Genomic DNA, 16,283 nt, shown 5'->3' on the forward strand with positions numbered 1-16,283 from the left:
TCTGCACAGATCTAATTTCACACCCATGTAGTGTTTGATTCTCTTACGATTTTTGGGGTCGGTCCTCGAACAATTGATTTTATATCAACAATGAAAAGGCAAAAGCTGTTGGGTATAGACAAGTAGGAGCCAATGAGTCGTGCTTCATCTCCGAGGACTGCATCGAGGGCAATGAGCAGGGAAAGACAGTTCACTAACGTCAACGTCATGTATGTGTAGAGGAAACTTTTCTGCCTCTGAGTCCAACGAGAATGTGTGCACAGCATTCTTGCGTTCTAAAAGGTGTGCACACTGCAGCTCGGAGATAGTAATTACTAGCTTATGAATTAGATGAGTGTATTGAATGATAAATACGAGGCACAATGGGGCATAAAAATACCCTCATGGACTACTGGCTAATATTCAGTCGTATTGGCACTCACTCAGTCACCCTTAAAACAGAACAAGTCTTAGTGCAACAAAACCATTGTACATTTATACAATTTCTGAAGGTTTTCATTTTGTCATTCGAAACCTCCACCTTGGGTTAAAGTCCTAACGTAAAATAAATTTAAAATGTTTTGTTAAAAAATATTTCTGGTCCAGTGGAAGGTTCTTAAAATCAAGACCTTAGGTCTAGCCACGAGTCTGCAATTCTAGCCCAATGTGGGAACATTTTATTGAGAAAGTAAGGGCAGACCTACATGAACATGTACATTAGGTTTATGTGGATTTATAGACTTTTTACGCTACTCTTTTTGCTAATTTTTTTAAGGGCGAACAACAAAAATCAGAAATCAGATCTAAGTACTGTAGGAAGAATATTATCCCTGATATATAAGACCCTTCGGAGACTACTATGTACCATATTTTCCTGCGTAAAGATCTGCCTTATCTGTCTTCCTACATACAGAAAACATCACTGTGGTTTATCTTACGCCTACGGTACGCCTTATCTGGTGTAGCTTGAAATCAAAGATGATGATTACTGTATGAAATCTAGCATTATACTGTAAAATAATCCTTTCACTCCTACATGAGTGATCAGACCTGTTATCATTTTATTGAAATAAAACCTATAGCTGTAATAGTTTTTGCTGAGGAACAGTGCAAACATGTAGCCGACCATGTCCAAGGCTCAAATCAGTGATGACCCTTGCTGTTCATGGTTTTAGCATACTACATATGTAGCTCTTTATATTTCTGGGAAATTTGTTTTAAAAGAGCATGTGCAGATAAGTAATCATTCGTTCTCAAGTCGTTTACACAAATTTTTAAAAGCATAATGCATTACTATATTTCATCAATAGAGAGGCTTTTGTGACAGCGCCCGTTAGTATTGACAAGTTTTTGCATGTTTTGTAGCATGCAAAAAATAGCGAGAACACAAAGACAAGCAGTCTGTTTATTGGAAACGATGGGACCATGTGCGCGCCGTGCTCATTTCAGGTACCTTACATGGAGACCAAGGACAGTGATGACCCTTGCTGTTCATGGTTTAAGCATACTACATATGTAGCTACAGCGAGTGTACCAGTGATAGTTAAATTTCTTAAGTCGTTTACACAAGTTTTTTAAAAGCATAATGCATTGCTATAATATTTCATCAATAGAGAGCATGCTCTCTTTTTAATGTGCTTTTGTGACAGCGCCCGTTAGCATTCACATGTTTATGCCTGTATTGTAGCATGCAAAAAATAGAGAGAAAACATAGACTAGCAGTCTGTTTATTGGAAACGATGGGACCATGTGCGCGCCGCAATAATTTTGGGTACCTTACATGGAGACCAAGGACAAAACAAAAATGGGAACACAAAAGGACTCCATAGGGGACTTCTAAAGATTGGGGTGCTACACGAGGAAGTTTGAGTCCAAAGTCTATTGGAAACTGTTTAGTGCAGGGCAAAGGACAGGACAAAAGATTGCTCCACAAAAAATAAGGATGCATTTTTGATATTTTAGCGTGTGGTGTGTCTGTGTTGTGTAAAAAAGAAACATAAATTTGTTGAACTTTAAAAAATAAAAAAAAATAAAAAAGCTTATTACAGCTCTACATACTTAATATTCTTTTATATTCAGGAAACCAAAACTGTTCCGAACAAACTCAATATCTTTTGATTTACAAATCCCTAAGAACAGAATGGTTTTTAAACTGGAATATTGGTACTAATCATTGTTCAACATGAAGAGGAAAGCACACGTAGACTCCTCACCATTATTCAAAACCACAGAGCTTGTTAAAAAAAACTTACAACGTGCACAGTGCGTACTCGGCAGATGTGAATGAATTATTCCTACTGGGAAATTGCCCACATCTGTGTAAGTCGTACTTGTCCCTACACCAGTGCACACACAGCATTGAATGCACCCCCAGGGCTGCCTACATAATGTGCTTCATGTGAACTGCCCATTCGTGTTTTTGTCCTTTTTTGATAAATACAAATTTTTGTTGTTGAGTAAGAATATGAAATTGGAGTGTAACAAGAATTTTAATCGATATTGTGAGTGTATAATTTGCATTCGGAATTAAAACCAAATTGGAAGATAGCATTTCAATGCAAAACTTTCGGAAGATTTAAAAGTGTGTGTACATGTACTTGTACGTAGTGACATTCAGTACATTCTAGGGCCTACAACAAAAGGAACAATAGGTTGCTTTCACCATATAGCTCCATGCTTTCACAAAGGAAAACAATTGGCTCTATGTTTGTCAGGTGAAAGAGTTGAACGAAGGAGGGTCCATCTACGATTGGACTCGGTTAGACACTTGGGTGTTTAGTTCACTCATCTGGGCCCAATTCCATAAAGCTGTTTTATTTAGCAGAAAATACTGCTTGACAAATTTGTCTTTGCTAGGTAAAAGTGGAGGGCACCAGCCACAAACAATGCAAACTTAATGTTATTTGGGCTGGTAACCTGTTCCTGCTAAGCAATACTATTCTGTGCTTGACAAGTTTTTGTGCTTACAGGCTTTATGAAATTTGGCCCTGCAACAGCCTGTGTTAGCATGCTTTTTGCTTTGCTGTCATACGCAATGGTTGTAAGTAAAAACGATGCTAAAAGACCATCTTCTTGCAGGCTATACAGAACTGGCCCTAGGGGATTGACTTTGGAAATGTTAAAGAAAATTTCGGTTGAATCAAACATGTACGCACGTGTACATGTATGCATTCAGCAATTTATGATAAATCTGGGTATTGTGTATCACCCAAGTTGATCAGCCTTGGCTTTGATTCATTTACTTGGTTCAAAAACCAATTTTAGATATCGAGCGTCCTCGTGCAAGAATCTCCGAGGAACAACAATACGATAGTATTTATACTTCACGTAACAGCTCTAGGCCTTGGTCTATTTGTAGGCAACTGACCTTAATTGTTCTTGCATTGCAATCAGCAAAATATTTCCCAAAAAATCCAATATTTCGTCCACATTTGTCAATACACTAGTAAATACATTCCACAATTTTTATTCCGACATGTATGTTCATCCGCAAAGAAAATTAGATTGCAACTTTTCACTATTAAATTTTACCTAAAATCAGCCCATCCTTCCACATCTCGAATAAATTTGGAATAAAAAAACGTAGAAGCAGAAAAATTATTTTAAAAAATTACTTTATAAAGAATGGAATGGGTGAAGTTCTCTCTGGATGCTCATCTTCTGTAAAAGCTTATTTTTTCTTGACCGAAATTTTCTTCCCAGGGCTGATACTTCACGGAGGCAACGAAGGCGATTGCCTCCATGCCCCTTAGTCATTACTTCCGTGACATTGAAAGACAGTAGAAATTTACAATTTACTCATAGGGTGCCCTTTACCAAGGAGAAAATGCCTTAAGTGCCCTTGCCCTTTTCAAAAATTTGAAGCATACAGACCTACCTTCCATCGATTTGTGATTCAAACCAGGGCAGGAATGCATGCTTCTATCTAAGAGAGGGGAACACCATTTCAAGTGGGCAATCACTGGGAATCCAACATGGCCACTCGACACTCCGATGGTCCTCTTCAACCCAATACCCTCCTAATCCCCGACAAGAAAATGAAAATCTTCACTTTTCTACACCACTAACCCTTTCTCCTCACTTCTTTATCTCCCTAGACCCTTGCATGAGTATAGACACCTTCTAAGTCTTATAGTTGAATACATTTAGGGGCCTACAGAAGGCGGCAAACAAAATGGCAATAAAGGTAGAGACCAGGTTACATCATTTGGTTATGACCCTGACAAAAAGTTATGCAATTACACAATCTGAAAGCTTATTTGTTATAAAAATGGTAATGATAGTAAGCATCCTGTGAAATTATTTCTTCTGACTTGCCCCCCTGTTGATTAGAAATGAAAACATTTGAATCTGAGACACGATTCACTGTATTTAAAAAGAATTTCAAAAACTTTGTTTCAGGGAATGATTTCGTAAATTTTGCACAGTGAAATATTTGGACTGAACATGTGTTGTGCATATTGAATGCTAATATTGAGTAGCAAATGGTAATTTTCAGAAGCAACTGATCTATACATCTTGTGTAGTGCGATGTAATCAATCATTCAATGTGGTTTGTTTCTCATGAGTTCTATTTTCTATGCCTTTTCACCACAAAAGTCAACACTACAATGTTGCCGGAATTCTGAGCAAACTGCCGTACAATAGTCCTTTAAAAAAGATATTTTATGTCCTTCCAAAAAGAATGACAACACTTAATTGCAGATCTAAGCAATTCAGCATTTTTATCTACTTTCTGTTTTCCATGAAATCAAGACATTTAATTCCCCCCGGGATAACCGGCTCCTTCTTCCACCGAGAAGACCGAATGAATGCCAGGGGATATTTGGAGATGTTTTCCCAGAGAAACACCTCTCGATTCCAGTCAAATTTGTGGTGGGATGTTGGTTGGGGGGTGGAGGCAGATGAATAAAGAGATTGGCTGTATCAAATAGAAAATCAATGTAATGAGCACAGTCCCAACGTCATTACCATACGTGTACTGTGGTTTAAAGGCACTGGACACTATTGGTAATTGTCAAAGACCAGTCTTCTCACTTGGTGTATCTCAACATATATTGCATAAATAACAAACCTGTGAAAATTTGAGCTCAATCGGTCGTGGAATTTTGCGAGATAATAATGAAAGAACAAAACACCCAAGTTTTATGTCACACGAAGCCGTGTATTTCAGATACTTGATTTCGAGACCTCAAAGTTTAATTCTGTGGTCTCGAAATAAAATTCGTGGAAAATTACTTCTTTCCTTGAAAACTTACTACATGTACGTTACTTCAAAGGAAGCCGTTTCTCACAAGTGACAATGTTTAATAACCTCTCCCCATTACTCGTTACCAAGTAAGGTTTTATGACAATACTATTTTGAGTAATTACCAATATTGTCCACTGCCTTTATAACTGCCTTCTAGTGAGATCTGGTGGTGTGTTTACAAAATTGCGTAAAGGCAACTTTTCTGCCTCCAAGTTCGAGAGTTTGTGCACACTGCAGCAGCTCAGAAACACTAATTACTAGCCTATAAATTAGATGAGTGTATTGAATGATAAATACGAGGCACAGTGTGGCATCAAATACCCTCATGGACCGCTGGCTAATATACAGTCATTTTATCACTCGCTCAGTAACTCCCAAATAGTGGTCTGATGCAACATTGGGCAATTACATGTAATTTTTAAAAATAATAACAAAACTGTTACTACATGGTTCTAACCTTAAAACATCTCAAACACAACATGTGATGGATTGGAATTGTAAAACAGGTTGTCTGAATTTTTCAATGACATGTAAAAAAAAATGAAAAAGGTTTTCAGTTTATTAAGGATTCAATGAGACTAAAACCTCTGGCTAAAGCCACAGACCACTGCTACGGCTTGTGCCACTGGCAAGGGGTCACAGAGGTCAGTGACCTGTCAGCCTGAACACTGAAACCATGTGCGGGGGAACAGCAATACCGCAGCTACTAGCAGTGGAGACAATAACAACTATTCAAGGAATTTTATGTTTATTTCTCCGGCCTTTAATTAATCATTGAAAACACAGAGGCAGGTAGAGCTGATTAAAAAATTGTCTCTGTGTACTCTGTGGCTCTAGTCTTTTGTTTCGGCCGTGCCTTAAAATATTTCAAAAGAAAGATACATTTTACTAATTTAATTCCTTTTCCTACATGAAAGAAATTGCTTTGAATCGTCCAGAAGAAGCTTATGGACCCCAAGAGAGATTACATACACACAGTGTTGCCCTTTAAAATAGAAATGTATTCATTTTCTGAGTTTTGTTTACAGCAGCAACGGGCTACCAGTCGAAAAGGCATTTGATGAGCAGAATATTCAATTTCCTCCCACGATGGTTCCCCACCAATAGTTGTTGAGTAAGATTTAGGTTTAGAGCAGCAGTCTCTGCTCTGGGACCCTACCCTGGGCTCCTTGGCATTACAAATTATTATATAATACTTCATCACACTGTAAGAAATAAAATGCAGCCTGCAAGTTAATTTACGAGTATACATTGTAAATTAGTTGTTACTATTGGTATGTGCATAATAGCATCATCCTGGTGCAAAGTTATCAATTTGTAATGCATTGTAATTAGTTGTTTTCCTCATCAAAGCAATTTTTGTAGCCAAAACAGAAATCAAAAATCGTCAAGAATAAATTTTCTGATTGACGCAAGCAGGAGGTACTCACATTATCATGATTGAAGAAAAAGAGCATCTTAAGTTCCCGATAGACTCTCTTGCATGAGATGAGATTCTGGAAGACATGGGGCATCTTCTTAAGAGCCACCCGCTTACCGTCTCGCGGATCTGTCACCGACCTACAGAGGGTGGAGAAAAGAAAAACGACAAGAAAATTGAGAAATGGCCGACTGCATCTTTCTCCAGTTTATTTAGAGAGCAAACCACAAGCTAAGAATCAAGATATTGGCGCGACACATTGTAGGCAATGATCCAACAACGTGCCCCCCCCCCAATCTTCTGATTTATAATTAGAGTTGATTTATGGCAGGGTTTGGGGTAATCCGTCAAACCTGTGTACTTTAACGAGTTTGGCTGGTGTTTGATGTTTTTTTCTTAACGCATAATACAAAACAATTTTCTTGCAAAATTTACACTGTTGATGACTATATCAGCTAGAAACAGTGGATTTGGAAACCTTAGTTTACATAATTTGGTGCCAAACAAAAGTCAGGAAACAATTTTGTTGTCGAGCAATTTTGCACAGCAACCTATTTTAACTGAATATTTTGTTGTACACCCTGAATGCTAATATTGAGTAGGAATTGATGATTCTTGAGAACAGCAATACATTTTTGTAGCACTCTGCTTGGCTATGAAAGGAAATCGTTCACTGCATGCCTGCCATCAGAGAAATAAGATTGATGAGTTTTGTCTGTAATTTCTGTTCAGAAACAACTTTACTGTAAAAACATAAAAAGACACTACACAGATTTCCAGGCTGAATCACTGACTGTGCCTGGCTGCACTGCCATTTGTTGACTGCATAATGAAGCTCTGTATAAGATTAAGGATATAAACTTTCCCTGGATTGTACGATGGCCTTTAGTACTTGCTGCGCTGGAACGTCAAGCCAAACATGAGTAACAGGACGAAACTACTGCTGTCGGTCGGTACAAGTGTTATTTTTCTGGGCATACATGATTATTTGATTTGATGCAGGAGGAAACATTTCATAAATCATACATAAGTGTTGGCACTGCTGGGAGAAAAGTTTACGCTGTCGGATTTCTTGTTCTTGTCCCAGCAAGGGAAATGTCACCTACTGCATATCACCACCGATTTGTTTATGGAGAGTATTGTTTGATTTTGCCTTTTGTTTCCCTCCAAAGAAACGTTTGTTCATTTTTTTGTATTCTTTCACTTCTTATTCTTAACTCCTGTTTGCACTACAAGTACATTAGTTGATAAACTACTTGTGTAACTAAACCCTGTATAAACATGTACAAAATAACTTGCGTACAAAGTATAGGTCTACAACTAGTACTTGTATTACCAGAGAAGTCACGTGTTCCATGACACTGACATTCACCGAACAGAAAAGGTCTAGTCTGGATATTAATTTGCCGATTTTGATAATTTCTGAACAACACATTCACTCTGCAGAACCATATTCCGAGTCAAGTTATAATAATGTAAAACTGTGATTTCTATTTACGCCATGTGAGATTACTTGCAGCGTCGAGGGGGATTTACTTTGGATGCTCAATTATACACTGAATTATAACGCCACCGCTCCAGAGATCACTTGCCGTCGAAATGAGATACGCACTGCGCACCTGTTAAATCCTCCAGGTGCATTGTTTTACAATACTCAATCCCCATTAGCGACTTTAGTGTAAGAGACCCAACCACCTCATGGATGGGAACGTCATCTTGGCCAGAGGGTGTTCGCTCAACGGACTGGGGATGAGGGGGGAGAGTAAAGAGGAACCGAGGCCAACGTGCTCTCATGTTTTGAAGACGTGGAGACTGACGCCCACTTGGTGACATTTTTAGTGGAATGGTAAGCTACTCTGAACTTATCATTGGAGGGGGGGGGTTTGGGTGAATGCTAGTGTTAGCATTCCAGTGAGAAAAGAAGTTCTAAGAGAAGTGTGCACTTTGGGAAAATGTTTTTAAGGCTATTATTCTGATAATTTCACAAAGGGCGAATACCAAAAGTACATTATCCTTATAGGTCTTTACATTCAAGTGATGTAACTCTCATGAATAGAATTACATCATTTTTGCCATTTACCAAATTTGGCTTACACTTATCATGATTTCGCATGTTTTTTTGAAGGGCAAACTATGAATAGTGTGAAATTGCATGACACAAGCTGCTTGAAATTGATGAATGGTGCTTTTAAGGAGAATGGTGAAAGAATAGGGGGATCTTGTTCATGCCGGAATCCATTGTTTATGAGTTTGAAATGAATCTTTATGCCCGTCACATTCCATGCTCAACACAACATTGATCAACTGTAAGTCCGATGAGCGAATTAAAGATACAGCTCCAGGGAATAAGTTTCAGCAAAATATCCAGACTGCACATGTTTTGAATGCACAACATGATGAATTTTGAGCAGCAATTTCTAGGCTGTACAAATCTAAATCATTCACTGCGATCAACTATGGCTTGACAACACATAAACTGGTCGAAACTAAGTGCTGACTTAAACTCCTAAGTCCTAAGGTTAGGTGCCTTCACATGATGATTTCGCAAATCTCTCTCCCTAACTTTTGCTTGTGGAAGATTTTGTCCGGATCTTCGACAAGATTTTGAGAATATTTCATACGTCGTTGTCCTTGCTATAATGTGCAATTTGTAAAATTTCACAACCATGCTAAAATAAAGCATGGGACCCTTGCTAAATTAAATTGCTGTCATGTGAATAGTGTTGAGCCACAGGCAGTGACAATTGATCTATCAAATTGGATTGTGATGCTAAAAATTACAACAGTATTTTAATTTGCCGTCGTTGAACTGAGGAAATTTTGTCAGGAGTTACTTCAAACTGCTGCATCAAAGTGACAGCAAACGACTGGACAGAAAAAGCAAATACGAAGACCAAGAATGATGACCTGTTTTTTTTTTTTAATCATCCAAACAAACCTAAACTTAAGTGTAGACACACACATAGGTTCAGTGTATCAATCAATACAGTGTTCCTAGACACGTGTCCCCACAAAATGGTCCAGTATTCCTATAATATCACCTGACATGTTTTGAAATATTCTAGATTCCAACGAATTAAAATGTTTCATCTTCATCATAGTACTACAATGCCGTACGCAGAGGGTCTGAGACTGTACACCGATGGATGGCGTCCATGATGTGTGCATCAAACACCACAGTCTAATCAACCAACGTGGCTACGGACTGCCTGGCCTAGACGTGACCCTAAAAGCTGGGTCGAGGGTAGATGCGTTCATTCATATTGTTCATAGAAGCATCCACCGCAAGATGACCCGGAATTAGATAGTGCTTCTCTGGTCCTTGCAACATGGAACACAGTCCGAGCTAATTACGGACCAATATAGCTGAGTCAATGTTTGACTATCACCAAGCCTTGAGATGGAACTGTACTAGTCTAGTGCTACTGGGCTTCGTCGGCGCTTCATAAACGCAGATATCGAATTGTAATGATTAATCAGAGAAGTGGAGGACTGACCGAGTGGGGCGAAAATACTACACAAACATTTAATTATTTATTGTACCGGTAGTGGTAAGGATTGGTTATCAATTACACTCAACTTGGATACAATTGGTTGGTGGGGTTTTTTGGAATACAGATTCATACGACTGGTGAACTTTGCATGGCCTAGATGTTTGGGGAACTGGTTCAATTAAAATTAAATGACTGTACCACATGTGTGGCCATGCGGTACATGTACATGTAAGATTCATCTTTATTTTGAACAAGCGGCAACATTTAATGCTAACTAGTCTTCTTTTATTTGGAATCTTATTTACTTTTTTGCAACCTCGTTTTTTAAGGGGAAAACTTGAAAAATTATGCTCTAAATTAATTTATTTCTTTGTACAGGAAATTTCGTTTTATGAAAGAAGTGAAATATTTGTTCACAGTTCACATACAATTAGCTTTCAGGTTTTCTGTGACTACGGCTTCTCGCTTGACGGCTGAACACTGAACATTAAACTTCCATTCAATGGAAGTGCCCTTTGCATGAAAGAAATGGCCTTGCCCTCTCAAAAGATAAAATTCTACACACCAGTGCACATTTTGTTCCTAGATAAAAACTGATAATTAAAAAAAATTGTGCGCACTAAGCACAGTGTGTACTATGTGCAACACAAAGGAGATAATTACAGTTCACCATTCACCAAGGTCCTCCATGGTTGCACTGTATCCATTCATAGAAGAGCAATTACACTTCTGACCCCTTTTACACTATACAGAAGATCCTGAACCTCTCTGTCCAGTCTTTAAACACCTGATCCTGTACCCTTAATCTAGGTGTGAAGCCACACAGCACAACAAAAAACTGCCTGGGAAATTTTCCTCACACCTGGGCCCGGCAAACACTGTGTATATGCAAGTCTTGCCCAAGTGGCTTAGTTCAATATTTACGCTATTGGTTCTCCAGCATTGGTGAACTGAACAATGCCCCCATCAGTCATGCTGGGCGTATTCTCAAAGGCTCGGGACTAAACAACAAAAAGTTAATTCTTAGGCTCTTTTTGGAGGCTCCCACTTTGCTCTGGTGCTGGTTCAGCGTCCTTTTCACGTTTACTACAGATTAGTACTAAATGTTGTTAGACTTAGAATGGACTTAGATACACCATAGTTCTCTGTGGATACGCTGAACAGTGTATAGTTTGTAAGTTTTGTGCCTGGTCTTGAAAAACCTTTCCAATGCATTGTGTTATCATGGTGAAAGGAAATAAACCACACTTCAAATCAATAGGTTTTTTTGGTGTCCTTCATGTACTTAACATTCACAGTTTCAGTCACAATTTAGCATTTAAGTTACACCACCACAGGTAATTTTGGTTGGTCATTAGATGTTTGCAATCAGCATTTTCCTTTGTTTCCATAAGAATCAATTCTGGTTTGGATCAATTCACACTGTACATGCCTTTACTTTTAGATTAGCGTTTTTTTTCCTTCTGCCTAAAATGTGGGTTCAGTAAAGTCTATCAATCAGGCATTATTTGGTCTTGGGGAAAAAAGTAGGAACACTTTATGGAGTGCAGTGCAAGGGCTGACCAACAGAGGTGTAGGCCTTAGACTTTTCACTTCAGGCCTTAATAGCGAGAAATTTTTCTTATTTTTCCAAGAGTAAAAAAAAATTGGAAAACAGACTAACGTGGGAGGAATAACCAGCCTGGTCTATTGACCCAAATCCTGACGTCATCACCAGCGCCAACTCTTTATGCCATTTTGGTTAAATGCCATTTTGAGAGTCGCATTCCACGTGTGTTCTATTCAGTGCTCACGTGTGTGCATGCATGGTTAAGACACATGGTCTTTACATGCAAAATGGCACACCATGGACAGACAGTAGCCTACTAGTTTGACATCAGTGCACGGTGTCCATGCATAAAAACAAACAAAAAAAAACAATAGAATCAGGTACTGTATAAATTTCCATTTTAACACTGCCATGCAACATCCAAATGTCAGATTGTTCAGTTTTATGCTTGCCTCATGGCCTACCTGAACACCAGGCTGTTGAGCTCTTTGGCAAACGTGACGTCAAGAGTCACATTATTGTTACTTGATGCAGTTTGTACATTGCGCCTCTTGTGGTTAAAAAAAAAAAGCATTTTAACACTAACACATGCCTCACAAGCTTTTCTTGTGCACTGTCTGGCCTGACTAAAAGGTAATTGGTGTGATAAGGTTACATAACTTGGCACTTTAACCAAAATGCACTGCTTAACACCAGACCTCCAGCAGGCATCACGCCTTTGTTCCGAACAAACACTGACTGCTGACTGAGTGTAAAAGTATAATAGTACACTTAATACAACCAGATACAACCATCCATATAGTCCTACATTTTCAAAGAAAAAAAGAAAAAAAGAAAAAAAGAAAAGAAACATGCAGATTTAACCCATGATGGGAAATTATCCTTCCAGACACATTTAAATCAATAGTGTGGGCCTAATCAATATCAGTCAATACTCTAATAAAGTTCTCTCATGCGTCCCATGCTTTGATTCTAAATGTTAATGGTTTGAAAAGCAAATTTGGCTAGCTCTACAAAAGTCAAAGTAGAAACAAACAGCCCCTAAAAAAAATTGTTTTCAATCCCAACCTACAGATATCCTGTTTTCTTGAAGATCAGGACGCGTAAACACGTTCAAAATAACATGATTTCTGAGAAACTTTATTTCCTTGATGTCAATGTGTTCCCTTTATACCACCATGGTCTTCATAAAGTTGGGGTTTTTCAAAAAAATATCATCATACACCATGCTCGTACCTAAATGAAAGTAAAAATGACAGTGTAAAACATTTCTGGAAGGTTTTCCTGCTAATTGTCCGGCTACCAATCTAAAACAATCTTTCGTGGGAATGTCAATGGAAAGTAGCTCATGTATATAATCCATATCCAGGAAAGGGGGGGGGGGTATGGAAATTGATAGATCCAACAGGTACATAATTGTTCAAATTTACCTCCTTGCTATACATCACGCAAAAAAGTCACCATGAAAGTAAAAATGACATTGAGAACATTTCTGGAAGATATTCAGGCTGCTAATTGTCCAGGTAGCATTAATTACAGATCCACAATCATTTTTGTGGGAGGAGTATCAATGGGAAATGTTGTAGCTAAAAATAGAATCAGGGGGGGTCCCAATTGAAATGGACAGATCCAACAGGTACATTTTTGTTCGAATTTACCTTCTGGCTGTACACATTACGCGAAGGAATGCCCTCAGGCTGAGCAAATTGGACCCCACAACAAATCGCCAATAAAGGGAGTAAAACGCCAGCGGTATTGTGCACATTAAAAACCTTGTCACCCCATTCATTCTCTCCACTTTCCAAATCAAAGAGTATCCATCAATGATCTGCAAGTGGACACAGGCATTGAGTTACACAGAGCAAGAAACGGTCCATGCTCTACGGCGGGTCTACGGGTCTTCAGCACACTTTACCTAAATTAAGTACAGTGCACTCATTTCTGCTCATACAACAATTCCCATTTTTTTTGACATTTGAATGACCTGCCCCAGATATATCTGAATTTCATTTCCCAGGCCAGTTCGGCAAAACTTTACTCTACTAATAAATTAATTAATTAATTAACACCATTCATGCAACTCTTTGCTTGCAACAAGTCAGTACTGGTGTTGGAGCCGATGACAAAGGATAGCAAATTAGCAAGCGAGCCACGATGAGGAGGAGAGAATGAAGGACACAGTCAAGCTTTACTGATGCAATTCAGTCACCGATGAACGAGCATTCTCATCCCTGTGAGTGTGAATGCTTTGTTCTCGGTTCTCCCGTGGAGTACAAGGTTCTTCCCCCTAGCTAGCTGTAAAATGAAACCCCACCCTGGTGTGAATACACTGCTACTTTAGCTACATTCTCTAACATGTACGACAAATCTTTCAATATTGTGAGTATTTTTGGTAATTACTGCCCAGTCTTTATCATGATGCAGTTTCCCTTGACTTTCTCCCAGTCAAATCAATGAAAGAAACCAAAAACTGGGGTTGGAAGGACAAATTAGTCAGGCCCCATTTTGTGTAGATGAGAACCACTAATCACAATAATAATTGATAATGCACAGGGGACATGGCAGCCAACCCCCCCCCCCACACCACAACCACCAGTATCACACAAACCTTGTATGAACAATGAGGGTGTACTGTACTGTGCAAGATTTTTTAAATGGACTGAAGTACAAACAATAATGATGACTGATTGTGATTGCGTACATAATGTTGCAAAAACAATGTTTAGAGCACGAATGAACACAAGATGAAAATTATTTCATGGGACCCATTACAGCACATTTTAAGAGAGAGCCCTATAATATATGAACCTAAGGACCAACTAAAAAAACAGAGTTGGATTTTAAAGCGCCATGTTCTGTATTTTAATGGTTTAATCAAAGGTAGTGTCCATGGTCCGACTGAGTTGGCGCCCCTTGGTGGCTCTAAACAGCTTTAATGGATGTCTGTCAATTCTACACTCTTTGCACCGGTGAAACTTTTAAGGCATCATCACACTGTGCTGGGTGAAGTTCAGTGCAAATTAAACATTCTTTGGAGAAAGAGCACTTGGTTTTCTTTTTGAGAATGTAATTTGTGTCTTTCTTTTACAAAGTTTTACCAGCATTCATTGAAGTTCTATTAAAAAGTATTAACACATGTTTGTAAACAAAATTCAGGAACAATAGGACACTGTCCAAAGTTAGTTGAAAATATCAATCCTGATGTTTGCTCTACCTACAAGCCACGTTCAGTTGGCAGAGGTGGCTACTTTTAAGTAACTGCATGTGATTCATTAAAACATCATACAATGTGAAAACCTTATGAGGATTTCTTATATATGGCACCCAAATCCAGATTTTTTTACCAACATAATTTGGTTTTCCTAAAATGGAAGTAGGCCTATGTCATTGGTGTTTTTTTTTATGGACACTCACTGAGGGACATGAATGCCTAAAAGATGTCTAATCACAACCTTCAATGCCTAAAAGATGTCTAATCACAACCTTCAATTGATAACTCATTTGTTTGTTTGAGGTTTTTGGTTATTTTGTTGTTGTCAAAAAAGGTTATTTCAGAAAAGATCAACTCATACTGAGTGTGGTTTTGCGTAGGCTCAGGAGGACCACCACACTGGTGACTCTGCAATGGGTACATTGAAGGAGTTGAACAGTTAACGCAACACTAAACAACAGACTGGAATAACAAAGGATGCCCAATGATTCATTCACAGTGACCAGAGCAGTACAAATGAGCTACACAGCTAACTATACTTCCATTCTAAAGTACTTCCTGGCTATATGTTTACCTCTTTGTTGGGTCATAGTGGTTTGGGGGTACAGCATGTGAACAATTTGCATTCACATTAAGTAGTCAATACCATTCTAAAAAGTTATAACAATTTATAACCATGTTTGTTATAAGATGCATTAAAAGTTTATGATTGATCATTTCTTAAGAAATTTGTCAGCCCTAGATGCTGATGTGGTCGAAATGTGAACTGAACAACCTTCTTTGGCATAAGCTACATATATGCATTGTCAATTTAGTTATTTTTAGAGCAGTTTCAAAAACTAAGCCCCTTTATTTTCCCCTAATTTTTTAGTTGAACAAGTTTGGGTGTATTTTCCCTTTGTTTGTTTGTTTGTTTATTTGTCTGTTTGTTTGTCTGTCTGTTTGTTTGTCTGTCTGTTTGTTTAGTGTTTTAAGTGTGTTGTTGTTTGTTTGTTATTTTTTGTTAAGGGGTCCAGATGTGGAAAAAAAAACTCTGAAAGCCATTTATATTAACTTTAAAACTGACAATGCAATAATGTTTTTTAATTTGTAAATTTGGTTCAATCATGGTTCAATCATGGGTTCAAGTGTTATTTTAATCAATCATGGTTTAACATTACCTTCAGTTTCAATAAAGTTTATTTGTCTAAATTAGGCCTACCTAGCCACTTATTAGAGCAAGTGGAAATCATTTAAAAAAAAGGGTGCATATAATATTTTGCTATCAAACTTCAATGAATTTTGAAATAACTTGATATGTTTCCAAATAACAAAATCAAAAGTGATGATTCAGTTTAAAACTTAAAAGTATTCATAAGATTGGCTTGATTGTTGATTGT

The 16,283-nt window shown here is 38.1% G+C and overlaps 1 protein-coding gene across 1 annotated transcript in view; it reads right to left on the bottom strand.

Moving 5' to 3' along the window:
• Window positions 1–16,283, bottom strand: part of LOC139938291 (serine/threonine-protein kinase NLK-like) — a 42,063-nt gene that overhangs the window by 24,516 nt on the left and 1,264 nt on the right. Inside the window, exon 2 of the mRNA XM_071933708.1 lies at window positions 6,661–6,790. Coding sequence (XP_071789809.1) covers window positions 6,661–6,790 — 130 coding nt within the window. The remainder of the gene's footprint in view (window positions 1–6,660; window positions 6,791–16,283) is intronic.

Source organism: Asterias amurensis, chromosome 6 (assembly GCF_032118995.1).
Source record: "Asterias amurensis chromosome 6, ASM3211899v1".
NCBI classification, from domain to species: Eukaryota; Metazoa; Echinodermata; class Asteroidea; order Forcipulatida; family Asteriidae; genus Asterias; species Asterias amurensis.